At 38.5% G+C, this 21,040-nt stretch overlaps 1 protein-coding gene across 8 annotated transcripts in view; it reads left to right on the top strand.

Annotated features, from left to right (window-relative positions):
* The first annotated feature begins 3,914 nt into the window (after positions 1-3,914).
* Trps1 (transcriptional repressor GATA binding 1) overlaps positions 3,915-21,040 on the top strand; it is a 241,250-nt gene continuing 224,124 nt past the window's right edge. For 2 of the 8 annotated variants that reach the window (XM_021216717.2, XM_029547810.1), the window contains exon 1: positions 3,915-4,437. Coding sequence is in view for 3 of the 8 variants with exons in the window: in XM_021216718.2 (XP_021072377.1) it covers positions 5,084-5,093 (10 nt within the window). In the remaining 5 variants the exon portion in view is untranslated. Of the gene's footprint in view, positions 4,438-4,651; positions 5,094-5,200; positions 6,004-21,040 lie in introns of those variants that run through there. The other 6 variants (XM_029547813.1, XM_029547808.1, XM_021216716.2 and 3 more) reach the window with 4 other exon arrangements.

Raw genomic sequence — 21,040 nt, 5'->3', positions numbered from 1 at the left:
CGGAGCACACTAGTTAGTAATTTTGTGTACGCACACATGTGTGTGTCTACACCTCAGAAATTTGTTTCCCTTTTTAATTAAACAAAGCTCTTGTTAGTTGGCTTTTTGTGTGGGCTTCAAGGCCCATCTGTTTAACTAGGCATTTGCCTGATACTACAGAGAGGGGATTGGCAAGTGTAAGTTTGATTTTGAATACCAGATACAGGCTATTTAAAGCTAAATTTCCCTTTAATAAATTCACCCAGAGGTGCTTAGTGATAGGTAGTTTGACAAATGATCCTAAGTTTTGCAAAAGAGCATTCTGTTTGGAGAGATTGAATCCTTTGAGACTGGGAGGAGTGGACTCAGAGTTCATCCCTGATAGCACTCTTCCTACAAGGCTTGTCATAAAGGAGGGTGGAGCACTCCAATAATTGCTTTTTTGTGTGTGTGCTATAAAGCAAAATGATCTTCTATTTCATATGATGCTGTACAGTCTCGGGAGCAAATAAAGTATTTCTTGATAGTATGTGTGAAAGTGAGCATGTAGGGCCAAGGGATGTCAATCTTGGAGGCTTCTTTTAGAAATCTCCAATTTATGATGTGTTAGGGTAAACAGTTGGATTGCATTGCTGAAGTACGTGTTCCATCAGGTAAAATCATTGTGATTACAAGCACTGCAACGGTGAGTAAGTTATGTGCTAAAAGGTTAGAAATGTAGAACAAGTATGCCTGTGCTTAACTGCTAATCCCTGTTTGTATCCCTACTGAATAAACTACAAGGAAAGAGGGGACAGATCCTGTAATAGCACAGCAGAAAGGGAATATTATGTCATTGTGAGAAATAATAGCATTATACAACTCCAGGAACCATTTGATCAATGGCTCAGCAGTAACAGACTATTCCAGAATTTAAAGCAGGATGGTAGATTATAAAAAAAAGTTATCTTAGTTGAAAGTTGTTAATTTTGCCTTGCTATTTTATTTCCTTGAATTCTTCCTTATTTTCTGAGATGTCTTACAAAAGCCTAGGTTGTGGTTTTTTTAATGTCCAGCCTCCATTTTTCAGAAAGCTATTGCTTTAAAAGTGTGAGGATGGTTTGAAGAACTTTACATATGTTTGACAGCAGAAGATAATAAATGTAAACAAATCTTTAATATTTCCTCTAATTCACTTTATGCCATGCAAATGTCGGTTCTAGAAAAACAAATCAATAAACATTTGAAAGAAAACAATGTGCATAACTTAGTTTATATATTAAAAACAACTGTTAAACAATTATGACCTCATGTATTAGTTGGTTGTTTTGAAATATTCCTACTAAAGTTAAAAAATGCTACGAGGGCCTTTGAGCTTAAACATATTGTGTCAATCAAGAGCATATGTGATTTATCTAAAGCATGAGGTAAAAATTTTCTTCATAAATTATTGCATCAATAAATAAGTAATTTGCTTGAAAAAAATTTATAAAAATATTTGTGCTTTTATTGGGTTCTATACAGACCTTCCGAGGCTGATATAAATGGGCTGATACGGCAGCATTTTGATCACAATATCCTAATTTGAAATACAAAAAGTAAAATGAAGAATTTTTTTTTTAATTTCTCAGGCAAACTTCAGCCAAATTGAGTCCGTGAAACTTCATTCATTAAAATTTTAAGCAACCATGAATTTGTTGGCTTCAGTACCTGGGGTGTAACTTTATCCTTTCAATTAAAGGACATAATTCACCCCTGGACCTTTGGCTTTACTTTTTCATATAATATATAATTTGGGTACACTTAATGGTCAGATTTTGTATTATTACAGGTGGAAAAACACCAGCCATCTCAAGGGTTTTGTGCTTGCAAAAGCGTGTAATTTGATTTTTTTGAACCAATTTAATCAATGATTGTTTCATGTGTGTACATTTGCACTTTTGACGAGTGCCTTAAAATTGAGGGTGACTGGGAGGAAGAGCACTTCCCCTTTTAAAATGTCATCTAAATCTGGGGGAGCAGTAGGAGATTAGGGGACTAATCCTTGTGATAAATTGTACTGTTTAACTTTGGTGGGATGGTGTTGTCTCAGATTTTATCAGCTAGATACTAGATGCAGAAGTTTTAGGTCCGTTAACCCTTTAAACACAGCAGTGTAACTACTTGGATATGCATCCCCAGATTTATTTGACCTACTATTTTCAGTTAGTCATAGCCCAAGAATGTTTCACTCCGATCCTTATTATTTTTCTGAATAAAACTACTTCTCACTGTGTCGTGAATATTTCCATAAAAGTCAGCAAGCTAATTTATGACTTAACAAAGAAAATAAAAGGCCTATATTTAATATAGAAGTACCTTTTATAGGGGAAATTGGTGGTGGACGCTATTGAACGACTCCAGAGTGGAAATATGCAGGTGGCCATTAGGAGCTGACTATAAGATTTACTCATGATTTTCATATTAAATTTCCCTACATGCATGGCTGTATAGAAATCTAATACTGTTAAAAAATTAAACTGATGGCAATATGAATAGTTGCATGCATATGAGCAACATTGTCTTCTCCTTCCTTTGGGGAATAGATTGTTGCCTCATTGTGAAACTGTATTTTGACTGCTCTTCACCTGACTAGTTTCTCTATTGCTTTCTCTATTCAGTGTTGTGTGTTCAGGACTTGCTTCCAAAGCATGTCAGGACCAAGGAAGCACAGGTCTGTCTGAGCATGCTGAGTGAAAATACAGATCTTTCAGGAAGAGGAGGGAGGGTCTAAAGGTATATATACACATATGTATATATATATGTGTGTGTATGTATATATGTATATATATAGTATTGGCTTTTTTACTTCTTAGCATATCTGGAAAACCCCTTTTTTTTTTTTTTTGCCAAAAGATACACGAATCAGTGAAAGATATTTGGGGGGGGAAAATCACTGCACCCTCAGCTCTCAGATTCGTGATTGTACCTCTCTAAAATTCTAATTTTAATCATTCTGTAGTTCAGAGAAGGATGTTTCTCCTTTTAGCACAAAATTAGTTTAAGCTGACTTTCACTAGAGGAAAAACATACCACTTAAAGTCACCCAACTGAAGAAAATGGAAGTCCAAAAAGCCCAAGATATGTTTACTTAGTTTTAACACCTCCTATACTTTTTATCCTGTCTTGGTCATGTTTTATGCATTGTTGATCTTTAGAAGTTAAAGGGAAAGATAGCCTGATCATTTCATGAACTTTATGCTGAGGCAACTGCTTTTACCAAGAGAAGTGCTAAAGTATGTCATGCCTGAGTCAGAGTTTCTTATCTGCTTCGAAACCCCCAAAGACCAGCATGTATTAACCTGGCAGTGGCTGAATAATGTCCCCATTTTATCTGTTTCGTGGTACCCCCTTAAAGCACCCATTGAGTTTCTGGCTTCTCAGCTCAGAAAACCATAGCAACCTCAGTCCGCACTTCTCCAACTCAGGATAGAGTTCAAGTTGTTCTCCTGAAGCCCTCCTACCATCCAAAGCCTGGGAAATCCTGACCACGGCCGAGGTATCCTAGGACTTCCAGCCACAGATAAAGGGCGGGGGAGGGGGCGCACACGCACACACAATCCTGCGTCCTTTAATTGAGAGCTAGAGGGAAAGGTAAAAAGCACTTTGAGAGTTCTTGGCATTCTCCAGGACAGCATCTCCAGTATCTGGGCAGCATCGCCTGGGCTGCCACGCATTGCCCCCTGCGCCCCCCAAGGTAGGTCTCGGCCTCCAGGCCCTCGGCCAGGGCAACACAGCCTCCCTCCTCCCCCAGCCCGTCCGGTGGGGGAGGGGCGGGGCGGGACGAGCCGCGCGCGGTCCCCAGTTGTCGCGGGCTGGTGCGGCCGGCCGGTCCCGCGGGCGGCGGCGGCGGGTGCTCGGGGCCGGGCGGGGCGGCGGCGGCGGCGGCGGCGCGGGGACGCGCCTGTCTCTTTAAGGGAGCTCGGTCTGGGGTGGCGCTTTCCTCCGCGAAGGCTCCTTTGATATTAATAGTGTTGGTGTCTTGAAACTGACGTAATGCGCGGAGAGTGAGGTCCTGACAAGCGATAACATTTCTGATAAAGACCCGATCTCATTGCAATCTCCAGCGTCCTCTTTTTCGCTGCTGCTCGGTGGCTCCGGACCTCGCGTCCTCCTGATCGCTCTATCGCCTTTGCCTTTTTTTTTTTTTTAAACAACAACAACAACAACAAAAAACCCCAACAACACCCCCTCCCCTCTCCCACCCGGCACCGGGCACATCCTAGCTCTATTTCCTTTCTCTTTCTCTCGCGCTCTCTTTTTTTCCTGGGGGGGGGGAGGGAGGGAAGGGAAAGGGGGGGAGGCAGGAAAGACCTTTTTCTCCCCCCCCCCCAATAATCCAAGATCAACTCTGCAAACAACAGAAGACGGTTCATGGCTCTGGCCGCCGCGCCACCATCTTTCGGGCTGCGGAGGGTGTTCCTGACGATTAATCAACAGGTAAGGGGGAGCCGGGCAGGCCGGGGGGCGCGGGCTCAGCCGGCCGGGGCGCCGTTCCGCCAGCGCTGCGCCCGCGCGAGTGTGCGCAAAATGTGGGCGATCGCGAGCGGGGAGCCCTGGGAATTAAAAGTGACTTTCTTTGAAAAAAAAAAAAAAAAAAAAGCACAGCCTAGGGAGAGAGTGTGCAGCAAGCCAAGCGCAGGCTTCTCGGGTTTCACACGCATTTTCTTTCTTCCTCCCCCCCACCCCCCTTTGCGCGTGTGATTTCTTTCTTTCTTCTCTTCTGTTCCCCTTACACCCCCACTCCCCCAATTCCTCTTTTCTCTTTGCTGGGTCTAAGGCATCTGAGCCTTGGAAACCAGAGCGACTTCAAACTGCAGTAGCCCCCAGAGTCAGGAGGGTCAAGTTCAGCCGCCGGGGAGGAGGAAAAACAAATCCCGATTTGCCAAAAAAAGAAGTTTCAGGCCGGTGCCCCCTCCCCCTCCCAGCCCCACTCCCCCTCGCTGTCTCTTGCTGGCTGATTTTAATTCTCTCCTACCGGGAGCAGCAGAGGATCTGGAGGTGGCTGGACCCGTGGGGCCGCCGCCGCCGCTGCTGCAAGTTTTCTGGGGGCTCCTGGCAAACGGGGAGCAGACTAGGCACCGGCATGCAGAGTAGTAAGTTGGGTGAACTTGGGAGGGTAGGGAGGGTTTCTGCGAGGGGTCCTGGAGTGGCCCACAAAGTGGTAAAACAGCATAGACTGCCTTTGGCTTTGAAGAGTTTAGTTAGCAAAGCCAGGCTTCAAACTTTTTTCCCTTAAAGGCCCAGCGGGGCTGGAGGGAGAGAGTGTGGCATCCTCTCCTGGTATACCCGTCTCTGGGCAGCTCAGGGCAGCCTGGGCCCAGGGGTCTGTGCCCTGTCGGTACCATGAGGCAGGGCCTTGTAGCCAAGGAGCTTCCGTAGGGGCTGAGCAAGGGGCAGACTTCCTCTGCGGTGCGGTTGATGCGCCATGTGTCGAGCGGGTCAGGGGACACGGGCTGGTGATTAAACGCCTGACAGCAGTGGGACATGCAGGCAGACAGGCTCTTTGCTTTCTGTCTAGTTCCTGTTTGGGCTGTAGAGTCTGAAACGCATCTTTGAAAGGCCAAGGCAAACACCTCTATCCCTCCAAATAACTCCAGGATTATAGGACCCCATGAATAATTTGAGGGTGAAGCAGAGGTGGGAGCTGTTTGAAGTGCAAAGCTGTTTTTGAGGCTGGGAAAGCTTTTTCTGTGAGTACCTGTCTGAGATGATGGTGTTTCCCCTTTCCCCGGGGAAGTCACTAACTGTTTTATGGCTCTAGGATCCTAAAGCCATTGAAGTGAGAGGACCCTAGGACTTACTTATGGGGGCTTCAGAGAGAATCTTGATCGGACTCACTACATTTTAAGACCTGGCTGACTTCCCCATATCTTTTTAGGCCTCAGATTTGATCTTTTGAAAGTTTTTGAGTCAGAGCTATGGATTTAATGATGAATCCAAATTAAGCTAGAATATCCATCCTTTATCCGGTTTGGGGAAATCACCGCTAGCATTTTAAACAAGGTAAGTGAAGAGAGACTGGCCGCGAGAAGACACAAAATCAGACACAAGTTAGGCCGATTCATTGAACTTTTGTAAGCTCTCCAGGTGAACAGGAAAGGGCCTGGAAGAGATAGTCAGTACAAAAACAAAAATACAGATAAGGGCCTGAGACAAGATTACACAGAAGTGATCATTCTAGGCCTGGTTAGCTAAATTTGATTACTCAAGCCTAAAAAAAAAAAAAGAAAAAAAAAACTAAAGTAGACTTTTCCTGATAAGCCTTTGGAGTGCTGTAAACTCTTTAGCACAAACCCACCAACCTCTGTAGCATCTCGATCCTTCGCTGCAAGTTTAGAAAGAGTTGATGATTTCGAAAAGGCTGCTTGAGTTAAACATGTTAGGGACTGTCAGGAAAGTACTGCAGTCCTTGACGTGGGCAAAATGAGAATGAAAGTCTCTAATCTCAGTGCTGGGCAGTTTCTTACTGGCTGTTCACATGCTTCTAAGGCTCTCTCAGTTAATGCAATACTGGTGTAGAAAAGCAAAGGTTCTAAAATAATCACCATGCGGCTTTCCCCCCTTTTCCTCTCCCCAAGTATGACAGGGTTGTGAATAAATACAGGGTTTGTATGGGAAGATGAAGCGTTTCCTGTAAGTTTCGATGCTGACAAGACAGTCTGGAAATGATACCAACATTCTGAGGATTTTTTTTTTTTAAAAAACCTTTGAGCAAAAGTTTATTAATGGCATGCTCAGACTTCACAAGTTAAGCTTGTATGTTCATCACGTTTATCCTTCTGTAGATTTCAGAACTTCCTTTTAAAGCTATACCCTTGAGTTCAAAAAACGTCTCCAGTCAGTTAAATAAACAGGGCTCTGAATATGCTAGTTTGATGATTATGTCTAGATATTAGTACGATGAAAATAAAACTGCAAAGGAGGAAATCATGTCTTAATGCCTCTGTTCTGCCGTGATTTCTCTAACTGCAAGATATTGGGAACCTTCATCAGTACTCGGCAAAATATTATTTACCTTTGGTGAGCTGATTTCCATGGCCTCCCAATATGCCTGTTGCATGGTAAGCTATGTTTGTGTAGAATACTTTTACATGCATAATAACGAAGTCTGACACTCTCCAAATAACTCGTAGGAAGTAGCTAGGAAAAAAGTTTGTTACTTCTGAATTTTAGATTCTGTTAGTGTTTGTGCTGCTGGGTGGCTCTTGTCCTTTGTTAAAGCTAGCATTAAAGGTGCGGAAGAGACTGCCGGAGTGGCTCTGAATCCTGAGTTGAATTCAGAGCTCCACGCTTTGACTACTAATATTGTGGACCATTTCACATACATTTCTACATACTTTCATACTAACCAAGTTTAGCATCCAAAGCGGTGTGTATTTAATCATGAGTGACTTACATATACCCTTATGTTGTTTTTGGCATTATTTTTACTTTTCTTTTAAGTTATATAACACTCCTGAATTTATTTATTCTAATTTTCACTATAGGTCTCTGTAAAACACATAGGGAAATCTTCATTCATAAGAAAACCTTCTCAATAGCGATGTGAGTGCATCTGTGGGAAAGTTGCTCTTAAGAGCTAGTATTTAATGGTGTTTTTTTACTAATGTTGCTATTATTATTATTATTATTATTATTTTATTATTATTGTGAGTCTATGCACAGAGGGAAGCCTCTATTTGCTTCTAAAGATAAATGCGTTTTCTATTAAGAACTAAGGCCAGGGTGTGAGATTTTGTAAACTCTTACGCTATTTTTTGAAGTAAATTTTAAACTTGTAACAGACTTTGTTTTTGAGTTCGAACTTTATTTTGAATTTGAAATTGGTGTCAGCATGGATAACTGGCTTTCTGGTATATATATATATATATATATATATATATATATATATATATATATATATAAAATCTTTGTTACTTTAATACCTCCTTTGAGAGCAAACAATAATATCAAAACACTGTGTTATTGTACATAGATCAAAATAGACTTTCAGAGAGTTGTGGACAGGTGTCTATAATTGATTTCAAGGGAAATTATTATTTTTGAAACAAGCGATGAACTTTAAATAAAATGACTGGCTCCCATTAAAACACATCCTCATGAAGATATTCTCTGGTGTGTAAAATGAAGCCATTCATTCAACACACTGACAACTTTCCACTTGGTATTTGCCTCTGCTTAATTTAGTTTCCTCGGGACAGCTAGTGTGGTAGCCTGCATCTGTTTTTGGCAGGCATAGAAAACTATAAACTCAGACAGTTCTGTCTCAAATATTGTAGCTCATGAGTTGCAATCAATTTGATAAAGAACAGGCAAGTTGTATGAGCTTGCTTCCTGTCGTGCATCCCTGGCCCAGCTTTCAGGTAACAGACGTCTTGTTCTTCTTTTTTCTAGTTATGATTACTAATATTGCTGATAGCTAATTATTCTTGTTATGTTTCCTTATTTACTATTTTTTGAGCTATGGGGGAAATGAATAATAACATATACAGACATACATATACAGCTTATCTATGGGATAGCTACATTTTATTTGGGGCTATGTGGAAATGAATTGTGTTGTCATAACAGGATTTATGGGATCTAGTGGAGCCATTGTAGCTATAATATAAAGACGCTTGACTTTATCGAGCTGAAATTTAACATCATTTTCTAAGTATACTTATGATGCTCATGTTTAGAAAAGATTTAACATGCTTTACATTATTATTTGCATTTTAGAAACTGAGCAGTTGGTTTTAACATGATCAAAATCACTTTTCTCCTCAACTCTTTGATCAGTCTACTGAAATACCCCAAAATGACAAGATTTGCTTTTTGACTACTGCTTAGTTGCAAATAGAGATCAGCCAGTTTTATCTTTAAGTGTAAGTTGGTTCAAAGTATTTGCATTATATATTCTATTATTGATAATCTTCATAAGTGATGCTTCAAATCGTAGAGTTATGGGTATGTTGGGCATCTTTATATCACTCTATGGCCCTTGTTTCCCTGGGAAGTGGATTTGCAAACGTTTGGTTTGTTTCTCTGTAGGATATAATAATGGAGAAATTGATTTGGGTTGCAAAGAGATCTTGGGGCATAAGGAAACGCTTTTACTGAATTCGCAAGATGCTGAACATTATTTGAATTGTTAAAAGCTAGCCCAGAGAAGCCTGCTAGAGATAATAGTTACCGGAACCATTGTAGCTTTTGCCGCACAGTTCTTTTTATTATCCCATCTCTTTTTGACCCCTCAGAGCGCAGTTCCAAGTACCAAAAACAAAGATGAAATTATCAGTGTACTTCAGATCTGAAGCATCATTGAAATAAGTTTTTGACTCAAGGTATAATGGAAATACAATCATCAAGGCTGGCTGTACAGCATGTTGCATTCAAAAGAATAAGAAAAAAATTACTTTTAATTTTTAAGATGTTGCTAGCTCTTTAAAAACCTGCAGTACATACTTTACAAGTGGCTCAACACCTTCCCTGCTGTTCAGTTTATACAAGTAGGAAACTTTCTCTCCTGCTCTCTCTCTCTCCCTCTCCCCCTCTCTCTCTCTCTTTCTTGTTTTCTCTAAACCAACTGACGTCATGCCAAACTTTGCTTTAAAAGAACAGACAGAAGTAATTGGTAGCTTTTAACTTTTAATAATGTTCTGCATTGGTTTTGGTGGCCAAAATGCTATTTTTTTTCTTAAAAGGAAAAAAAAAAAAGTTCAAGTAAGAACGGGCTTGTGGCCCGAGGAAGAAAAGCTCCGTTGATACAGTTATTTTTATTCTTGTTTTTCAATCTGTTATTAAAACTCGTTCCTGCTGAGCTCTGCTGTAACTCCTGAGCTGTTCTCATTGACGGCTGGTGCATTTGAGGTTACCATAATTTAAACAGTTTGGGAGTTTGCGGGGAAAATGGGTGTTTGTGTTGCTTTATTTCTTTACTATTTGAAAGGAAAAAGCCCCAATAAGTTTTGCTTCGATCGAGATTAATTAATGAAGGTTATCAATGGTGACAGGTCAGTGAATATGTTTATATAGAGAATGCCACACCTGTTACCAGGAGCCTAAAATATGGAGGTTTAATTGTGACATTAATCATTTTTATGTGCAGAGGAAGGAAAATAGATGAAATGTTCCCAAAATGCAGTTTTATATTGAAAGCATGAGTTTCAAGGGTCAGATTGTTCCTACTGGAAGTGTTGCATTTTTCGCCTTGAAAAATTTAAATGGCACCCGTAAACTTTATTTATCACAGAGTGTTTTAACTTCATTTTAATAATTGTTTTCTTCCCTGTAGAATTTGTACAGGCAAATGTAACTTCATCTGCTTAAGAGACACCTTGATCACATTCGTTGTCAGGGGCCAACTTAAGAAGTTGGCAAGGAGCAAAGTCTTTCTGGGGTGAAAAAAAAATTGTGTCAGTATTTCCTTCCTTGGGAAAAGCTACTCCACCCAAAAGTAGGGCCTTCTTTCCCGTTTGTGGGACAGAACTTAATGTCGATGTTCCTCATGCAAGCTGCTGCTGAAGTTTAAGTTTTTGTTGTAATAATACCAGATTTCATGTGAGAGCTAGTTATTTTCACCCCTTCCATATCTAGAAATCCTCTAAGGAATAAGATACCATGAAATGAGGTGTCTCACAGAGAAAGACTGGTCATTCATACATTTATAATTATCAAAATATTTCTGCATACTCCAGAACCTTGCAGTGTTCCCTTCTTAGATAGTTTTGATTTACTTTATTCGGTCTCAGCTTCTACTACGAGAGCTACAGACATTAATTCATATCCGACAGATTTCTCCTTTGATAACAGTTTCTTTGCTTAAAGATTTTTTTCCCCAGGAAAAAGTAGCAGAATTAAGCTATGTGTTGCTTGTATCAACATAGTGCAGGTTTATTGAATTTAGATTTTATTTAATTAATAATGTTATAGAGAGTTTGCAAGCATAAATTTCAAGTCATAAGTACGCCTGAAATGAATTTTTTATTTAATAAATATTGTTCTACTGTTTTCAAAATTGGGGAGAGTTTAAAAGTTTTGAAAGAAGCAAAAAAGGCAGAGTGAAGTATTTGCAGCTAGAGTCTTTTAATATCAGCAGCTTGTTTACTGTGGAGTCGTGGGGAGGGGTAGGAGAGGCTTTGTGGAAGATGATACAAAAAAAAAAAATCCATCAATTGCGCATATGATCCCCTCCCCTTAAGGTTTACTTAAACAATATGTTTCGGTTTTGCCTCAAACCATTCGGCGCCACCTCCACTCTGAGCATCTATCACTAGCCTGGTTCCTGAGCGATTAAGGATGGTCTTTTCTGTTATATAATGAGCAGCAGTATTGTTTGAACAAAGGTAACATATTTTGATTTGTGAAATTCTTAGGTAGTTATTAGGAATCTGTCTATAGTATAAGAGGAATTCTATAGTATAAAGCCTGTGGATGTTTGATGCAGCAACAGTAACTGTACTGTGCTTGAATTATTGTAGCAATGTGTGCATGCTCTTGGAGCCATATTTTATGTATGTAATTCTTAGATCCACCTTGATGGTGGAATTTAATGTGCTAAATCATGACCTGCTGTGCTTTTAACAGAACAGGAATCGTTTAAAGAGATACATGACTTGTTTTTAAAAAGTTAGAAGTTTGAAGTGAGTGTGGCGGTTAAACATAATGAATCAGTCATTCCCATAGTATTTAGATGTACTTAGAATTTACTAAGAGATTTCAAAAGAAGGAAAAAAAAACCCACTCTATAAACCAAACTGCCCCCCTCATTGTGTATTTTAAATAGTGTTCCAAGAACATTTTTTTGAAAAGGTCTCATTTCTGTAGGGAGTGACAGAGCTTTATTCTGAAGATATCATTTTATAAGTTAACACTTTACAGTTTGCAATTCTATTGGTTTAAAACGTTATGCAGAAATATCATGGAACATGTAAAGACTCTGTACTCTGAGCCCATGCATTTTTCCCTAGGGTGATGGATTCTGTGCGTCACCCAAATGTGATGCTATTTGCTGGGCTTGTAATACTGGTTTGAGGGTTGCTGGATGTCCTAGTTCATCAAGCAACATAATACAACAACGTTGGTAACTAGGTAATTGACACAGTCAAAATAGGCTCTGGAAAATGTTCCAAATATTTTAAAGTCAGTTCAGAACTTAGCATATATTCCATTTATTCAGCACTTAAATAAACAGATGATTCATTGTCTGCCCTTTAAGCCTGCTATAGTTGATAGCACTAGAATGAAATGTTAATGCTTACAGTTTTTGTTTTTATTTCTTTTTCTTTAGTTTGAAAGGAGCATAGTTGTCTTACTTATCTCAATGATTCCTTTATCTATTACTTACTTTTAATTGTGATAATGAGTAGTATAATAGAAGATATTTATGTTCCTTGACGTGTATGTTCCAATCTTTAGAAGTAATGATATTATTTTTAAAAGTTGAATAATTATAATAACACAGGACAACAGATAACTTATTTAAACATAAAGGTGTTGTAGGTGTAGAAAACAGGGATGAAAATATTTTCGCTCAGAGCTGGTTCTGCTTATAGAATTTGGACAGACTATGAAGTTTTACATATCAGTGAAAGTTCATAATAGAACGTGTTCTTTGTAATTAGGTCCCACTGTATGGCTTTCTGAGCATTCGTGTGAACTGCCATACCATTTCTTCCATGCATTCATCTATGAATTAGAGATATGTCTATAAACAGTGTAAATATGTATCACATAGTTGGTTTGGGGAATCAGATTTCTCTATTACCTGATGTGGTTTATGTGCCTAGGGATACCCTTAATAGCCTAGGATTAGTACAGCACATTCATCTCCGACAGTGATTCTCAGTGCACACATGTATGTGTATATGCTTGTGTGCTCTTGTGCTAGAAGTCACTGTATTTGATTCTATCAAACTAAATATTTTTTAAATCACATTAATCTTTCTCATGTCTTTTTCAATTATCTAAGGCATCCCAGAGCCTATTTAAGAGTTAAATTAGTTATAATACTGGTTCTCAATGCAAGTGATATTGACTTTAGACAGTGAACCACGTATTCTACTTTATGTGATGTCATGATCCACATGTCCTCTTAGCTCTGGAGGATTACTGGTTTCTCAATAGTTAGTACTTCTGAACAGATAAGTCGTCCTAGGAAAACGGCGGCCACTTGTCTTTGCTTCACTTGTGATGGTTTTAATGCTGGCTGAAAGAGAATCTAGGTCACTGTACTTCTAAATGATGTTATCCAGTTGACAGAAGTTAAGACTGATCGTAGATATTTTAAGTTCAATCACTGTCCATACTACTAAAAATTTTTGCCATGCGTATTCTCTTTTTCCCAATTATTTTTATGTAATTTCTGAGACCCTTATACCTCATCTGTTTTCTTTATTTTGATGATGATTTTTTTTTTGTAATATAGTTTTAAGTTTTTAAATGAACAGTTAAAATGATTGTGTTCACCACTAGATGCAAATATTCTGTAAAGACTATTGCAAACTCTGCTCCCTAGTTCTGCAGAGATAGGAAAGTTCTAGAAAGCAACCTAGGCAAAGCCACCTTGTAAGCATGAAGTATTCTACACTATTTATTGAGTAAGTATTTAACAACAGTTCTTTTCCTTTTTACTAAAATTGAGTTCTTTGCATGTAAGATGTAGGGAAATCAGAGTAAGAAATCTGCTGCCACCATAATCCCAGTTCCAGTAAACTGTTTTCCCACTCTTTATCCTCTCAGTCTCCCGTCTGTGTTTAAAATGCTCTATTTCTTACGAAAATTTACTGTGTTGAAAGAATGCCATAATTATTTGTAACACATATTGCTTTAAAAAAAAAAACCACCACTTTGATACACTATAAAGAGGGAAGCTGTCACTCAGAACACTAGTCCAAAAAGTAAAAAGAAAAAGAAAATCATATGTGTATATTTTATAAATGGACCTATGCATATGATCTTGCATGCTGCCTTTGCCGAAGTCTTAATCTTTTATTGTTGTGTTTGTTTACAATTAATTATGTGTATACATTCTGTACTTTTTAATCCCAAGAATCATTCACTATCTCATAGTTGACATTTATTTAAATATACTTGTGTTCTTACTACTCCCTGAAAGTTTCATGTATCATTGAGAATAACATTTCACAATGTGCCTGACATGGAGCTTGATTAGAAATAGACAAGGATAGGTAGATATTAGTGTAAGCAGGTTCTCCTCACTTTCCTCTTACAGAATTTTGGTTCCCTTTAAAGAAGAAATCTGCCTGAATGGAAAGGGGAGTGGGGTCTATCCAGTCCATGATGATGTAAGGCATTATTGAAGCATGTGTCAATTTATATATATATATAAATTGACACAGAAAACTTTGACCTCAGCCTGAGGTCCTTGGGAATTTTACATTAAACCCCAGTGGGGTCACACTTACAGTTCCGGCTTTGCGTGACCAAGAGCCCTCTGTGTGTAGCTTCTGCTGTGCTACTATGCTGTTTTCTGTCAGGATTCGAAGATCCTTTAAGTTAATTTGGCATTTGAAACCATAACCAGAATCCTTCCTTTCTGAAAATCCTCTTGATGGGTTTCAGAAGAGCAAGCAGGGCCACACGATATCACTGACTTTAGGGTGCTGAAGAAAAATTGTCCTGAGACCAAACATGCTGTCTCTGTTATTACACTTTTCCAGCAATTTGAGTTGTTCCCCCCTCCTTTCTTCCTTTTTCTATCAGTTTTGAAAGGATTAAGAATTTACCCCTTTAGTGGACAGATGTGCTTGCTGGAGGACTTTTAAAATCTTCACTTCTTTATTATATTTATATTTTAAGGGCAGTGGCATAGGAAATAGAAGCTTACATACTGCTGAATGAAAATTTGATTTTATTGTTTGCTCTTGAGCAGATCATTTCCACTTAGTTCATGTGATGAAATACACTGAATGAAATTGAATAAAACTGTGATAAAATTTGGAAATAATTATGAATACCACTTTTTTTTTTCTTGGCAAAAACATTAAGGCAATTTTACTTAGTGCTTTTTACCACCTCAGCATCCTAAGTTTCTAAGTGTCAACTGGACCACTCAATCACAGATGATGCTTGCGATATATGTTATTTTGATGTAGGGAAGAGAGAGAGGACTTTGAAAATGCTCACCAGTGTGTTTTAGATTCCCAAGGGCTGAATGCCAACTATCACCTTACCAGCGCTTGGAGGTCTTCTGAGAGTTTTAATTGTTTATTGTAGCGATAGTCAATGACACAGGGCACAAGCTGCTAGCATATTTGTTTAGAGAGCTGACACAATGCTGTGAACGACTGATGACATTGTCATCAAGGTTTGGGGTATAGCATAAGACTGAATACTATTTGTCTTCTGAGGTGGGCCCAAAGTTTGGGGCTTTGCTGCTGACATTCCGTCTCTCTGGTCTGAGTGTTAAAACAGGTAGAAATAGTCGGAGAGATCATTAAACTTAGTTCTGTCTTTCCTGTCTAGGAAATATAGCACCGAATGTTTGCTCTTTGTGTGTTTTGTCTCCAAGCAGAGGAAACTGACAGTTTTATGTTTTAAGTGCAGAAAGTTGCTCTTGGCTAAGCAACCCTAGAGTTAATCACAGGGATGTTAGCTTGAATTTTGGTCTTTCTACAGTTTCTGATTTTTCAAACAAAATGTGTTGTTATTACCAAATTGACATCTTAACTTCTGGGTTGAGTTTTAGGTAAATGTTTGCTTAAATGCTATTTCTTGAGTCCATTGCTTTCAAAATACATAGGTTTCCCCCACACCCCCCTTTAAGGCTTCAAGAGAGGAAATATTTAACCTTTATAGGGTTTTTGCTTTGTTTTCTTTTTTTGTGCTTTGTTTTTTGTTTTGTTTTGTTTTGTTTTGTTTTGTTTTTTTCAATTGCTGATCCTTTGTTCTTTCCTGTAAAATACAAACTCATTTTAAGTGGATTTAGCTTTTTTTTTTTTTTTTTTTTCTGTCATGCCATCTTTTTTCAAACCTCTGATTCAGGAGAAATCCAGACACGAGCAATCTCATTTCTCAAAGTACTCCCTGGCAGATACGTTGGTCATTTGTAAGGAGTCACTGCAGGGAGAAGTCATTTCCCGTGTCAGTTCACACTTTTACTTTAACTTCAGGAAAAAGTGATTTGGAAAAGTCACGTACTTAATCATTGAAGCTATCTGAAATCTGTGAATGGTGTAAAAGAACATGACATTTGTTTGAGTGTCAGTTATATTTTATACTTGAGTATTAAACTTTTCATCGAACGGAAAAATACTTTATCCAACTTTGAATTCTATTTAAGAACAATTTCTGGAACTCTCCAGAATTAAAAGGAAAATGGGAAACATCATCAGTCAATCAGGTTAGAATTCCCACTATAAAGAGGAGAGACTTCCCTGTGACATATTTTAGGGGTGTGTGTGGAGGGTGTTTAATTGTAAAGAAAAGCCTCTCTGCACCTGTATTTTTTCCTGACTACTGTATGATGCGGATAGGCATTCTTATGGTGTAGTTATGTACAGGAATAAGGTTGTGGCCATAGGAAAATCACAGTCCTGTTTATATGTAAGAAAAAAAAATTTCCATTTGAAATAGATGTACTTCTCCCTAAAGAGGGATGCACCAAGTTTTAAACTCACTATCCTGAAAACTCTTCCCTGGAAGAAGGAATAGGCCCGGAGACAACAGGGTTGCAATTCCCACTGAAGTGTATTTAGAAGTAGTTTTGTGTCTCTACTGGTGGAGATGAGAATCCTCCAGTCACCTCCTCTTTTGTCTGCTGTGATGTCAGGCAAGAATTTAGCGGGCACTCTCCAGTGGGTCTTTCTCAGTGTTGAGGAATTCGGATACTGTAAGGTTCTCCAAATCATGTTTTGGGTGTTATTTTGAAATGACAAATTTACATTTGAATTATACGAAGTCAGAATAGTACTCTTAGATTTAATTTAAAGCCAGTAGTTACAGATAGTGAAAAGTTTAACAGGCTTTTTGTTTTTTTGTTTTTTTGTTTTTTTGTTTTTTTGTTTTTTTTTCCCCACATTTTCATATGTATGTGGGAAAAAAAAGGGGGAGCATGGGGGGGGATTCACTCATTGGAATAGCACCATAGAAATAGTAGGTTGATTTAATTTTGGACACTGTATGATATGTTATAGATACTGGCTGAATTTCAGGGGCAAAAATGAATGTACCTTTTCAATCGATTTACAATAAGGAAATCACTTAATAAAGGGAACTGATGGTCCAATGAATTAAATCACCTGAGGTGACATGCAGTGCACACTCTGGCCTCTGACAGAACCCTCCTTGTTCTGTGATTCTGCTCTCTAACATCTTCTCCACCTCATTTACCCATGACTTCAGTGAGTATGTTTGAATGTATGGAGTTCTTATTTCCTTAAAAGACCAGTCTATGTGTGTCATCTTTTTCTAATGGTCCTATGGAGAAGTAGGACCCAGAGCAGAGAAAGGTCCTCTGCTCAATGGCTGGCTTTCCTTAGGTTGTCAGCCGCCCAGGACTCTGCTGTGGTCTGTCTTCATATTTGTTCTGTAATCCATGTGTGTTTAGAAAGATAATGGGGTCCTATATTATTCTGGATGTTAGAAACTCCTTAAATTACTATTTCACTGTTGTGTGCCCATCTTGATCTACAAAGGAAAAAAAAACAAAAAAACAAGACCCTAGAGATTCAATACAGGTTTTCCTTATGTTACTAAAAGAATGATCACCACAATAAATCTAAGTAAATCAGTAGACAATTTCCAGGCTTATTCAGAAATTTTGCTTAATATTTAAGATTCTTTAATCTTTGTGTGTTGCTTTCTGCAGATGGGTGTGGAAACAGAATCAAAGTGCTATTTAGTTTGTCATTAGTACACAGAATTTGGTGCTTATATAATGAGTGCATTGATATATTTCTTTATCGCGACACTATATAGTGTTATCACATGTCAGAGTTTCTACAGAAAATTTGGGTTTGGTGTTCATTTTAGACACCTTAATGGTATGAACCTCCTTAAATTTGCTGACATAAAATCCTGTTGGACTGAAAAATTAATTATGACATACCCACTAAACCTGTTACCTTTCACTTTAGTTTAAAATACTTTTGGCATTTAACAACATTAAAGCCCAGCATAACAATGGTCCATCTGAGTTAGTACTTTGAATTTTTATATACTAATCCAGTGTATCTTTGACATTGGGCCTGAAAAATAAGCTTAGTTTATTTGAATGTGGTTAAGAAAGGGTTCATAGCACTTTATACAAACCTCTCAGCACTTACAAAAACAATTTATCAAAAGAACAAAGGGGGAAAAACCCTTTTTCATAAACGCTTTCCCTCTTAGTCCTGTAATTCAAATGATAGATACATTTCAACTTCAAATACGGTAAAATGAAATATTTAATGTATAGATATGATTATTTTGTTTATTTATTTTACAATCCCTTCACTTTACATATTTAGCCATGCTTTGGACTTAAAACATGGATATAATTAATGTTTTTTTTTTTCTTGATTCTAATCAAGTCAATTTTCATTTGGTGTGTTTGAAATTCCCTAACAAACTTATGAGGTATAATAATACCTTAAATTCCTTGTTTTTGCTAAGGGTTTATATCTAATAATACAACTGCGTTTTTAAAGGGCAAATACAACCTTATCCCTCATAAGAGCTGGACACAGTCATAGCTGCAGTGTGCCTGCCCTGAGTTTAAGAACAAGGCTGAATGCCATGAAGAAAGGATTTGAACTCTGCCTTCCTGGCTCTATCTCAGACAGTTCCAGAAGTGACTCTGTTGAAAGCAGGAGGATCTGACAGGCTCTGGAAGTGGGCTGGGCTGCAGGCTGGTCCAGGCTGTGGACCTGAACCTCATTCCTCTTGCTTGCAAGGCTAAGAAGAAGCATGCTGTCATGTGTAAGACCCTTCTTTGTCTTGTGTCTTAGCCAGATGGCAGGTGGTTATTATTTATTATTGTTTTTTTTCCCACTGGCTTTGCTTGTTTTTTCCTCCTTGATGTTTCTTTCAGGTGAAAGCTCTTACGCATAATTTATCTATAGGTATTCCTTTAAAGAAACAGTCTCCCAGTAGAAAATAATCATCTTTTTCTTGTTAGAAATTATCAACTGAATCCTGATACAAGGGAGTGGTTTAAGAGGAGTTCGCCATTTTGGCGATGGTTCAGGTCACCCCCAAATAGGATCTCCCTACTTTGTGCAGCCGTGAGTGCGCAATCCTACTATCGGATGGCTAAATCCCTTCCTCTGCTCTTACTTAACCATCAAGTTTTTCTGTGCTTTTCATTTATTATCTCAGTATAGTGGAATCTGCCATTTTACTCCGATTTTAAGTCATAATTTAATATCAATATGTACCTGATGCAATTATAGCAAAAACAGGTAAATCCCTCTCTTCCCCAAGCTCTTCTCAATGATTTTCTTAACATTGTCTTAAGTATGTTTTTCCAATTAATTTCCCCCTACATGGATTAAACACCTATTTTCTTCTTTTATTGAGGATATATAATAGCAAGTGATTGCATTTTCTTAAGCTACCTGCTCTCCCAGTAAGTCATTGTATATTGTATGCATGCCTTTTTTGTTTTGTTTTGTTTTTTTTGTTTTGTTTTTTTTGTTTTTTTTTTTTTGTTTTGTTTTTAGTTTTTCTCAAATCAGAGTTATGCTGTGATTTGCTTCAATATTCACCTACTGAAGCAAATTCCTTTTCAGGCAGTCTTTAAACTATTTTACACTTGTTCTCGTGACACATATTTGTGAACAAAGACTGTCTTAGATGTTTTATAGAAGGTAGTTAAATGGGTTATAATCCGGTGATAGTTGGTTATAGAGCCTTCTCAGAATGTAAGAGAAGTCTTAAGTACAGTGTTGTAGGTAATCTATGGCTACAGAAGGTGGGAAATAAGGTGGAATCTAAGCAGAATGGAATCTGAGGAACACGCACCAATTACCGAATACAACTCCTTAAACAGTTTTGATAAATCCCATTCCAACTGAGAGGCTACTTTTAATTTACTTGGGCACGAATTTCATCTTGTCCTTTTAAGTAAAAATTGTTGCTTTCTGAGATTTATCGATTCCAATGTTTCCAAGTCAGATGTGGAATCCAGACTCTCCTTTTTTTTTTTTTTTTCCAGATAAAAGATAAACTGAACCACCTACAAAAATAAGCGGAGAGTGGGGAAAATATTGGATATCCGAATTTGGTTCTCTTTTCTTGTAAATCAGCAGAGAAACTGGGCCAGGCCTCCCTGTTTCTTGACAGTGATGCACTGAAGTCACCAGCAGTGGCTTCACAGAAGCCAAGCCCCAATGGAGTTTCCATGTGATTGCAATGCTCAAATGAGCCTGTCTGGCCAGCCATCCTCTCTTGTGTCTCTCTGGCCTTAGTGAGGAGGGCATTGCGGTTCAGCCTTTCCTCTAGTCATCTGCCCTTGATTTTTTTTCCCTCTAAATGTTTGTTCCTTTCTTTGAGAGCTTAGCTTCCAGCATTTCAGCTGAATGGAATAATCCCAGTCTTTCCTTTTATCCCCATCGTGCCTCTGGATGCCAATGCCATCAGCCTGCAGCTTCCTTCATGACTTGCTCATCTTCTTGTTTCTCCTGTCACTCTGGCATTCAGCTCCTCCTGGAGGAGCCATGTATTCTGTCCTCAGCCGAGTGCTCACGGGTCCCGGGACATCCTCAAACACATTTGCTAATGCTCTTCTGTCTATGACATACCTTTGATCCAGCCTCACCTAAAGCAATCCTCTCCATTTCTCCTGAGGACTTCCACTTGTACAGAAGCATCCTGGAACTGGGCTACATTTCTGGCTCTAGTGTAGCCCAAATAAGGATCTTCTTGGCATTGTAAACCCAAGGAAAGGGAGACCAAACCAAATCATCTCAGTAGTTTCTTAAAAATGTACAGCTAAGTGGGTACTTGAGAAAGAATATTTCTTTTCTTTCTTTCTTTCTTTCTTTCTTTCTTTCTTTCTTTCTTTCTTTCTTTCTTTCTTTCTTTCTTTCTTTCTTCCTTCCTTCCTTCCTTCCTT

This window comes from Mus pahari, chromosome 17 (assembly GCF_900095145.1).
Source record: "Mus pahari chromosome 17, PAHARI_EIJ_v1.1, whole genome shotgun sequence".
Taxonomy (NCBI): domain Eukaryota; kingdom Metazoa; phylum Chordata; class Mammalia; order Rodentia; family Muridae; genus Mus; species Mus pahari.
The sequence above is the reverse complement of the archived record's forward strand: the minus strand, read 5'-3'. Positions and strand labels throughout refer to the sequence as shown.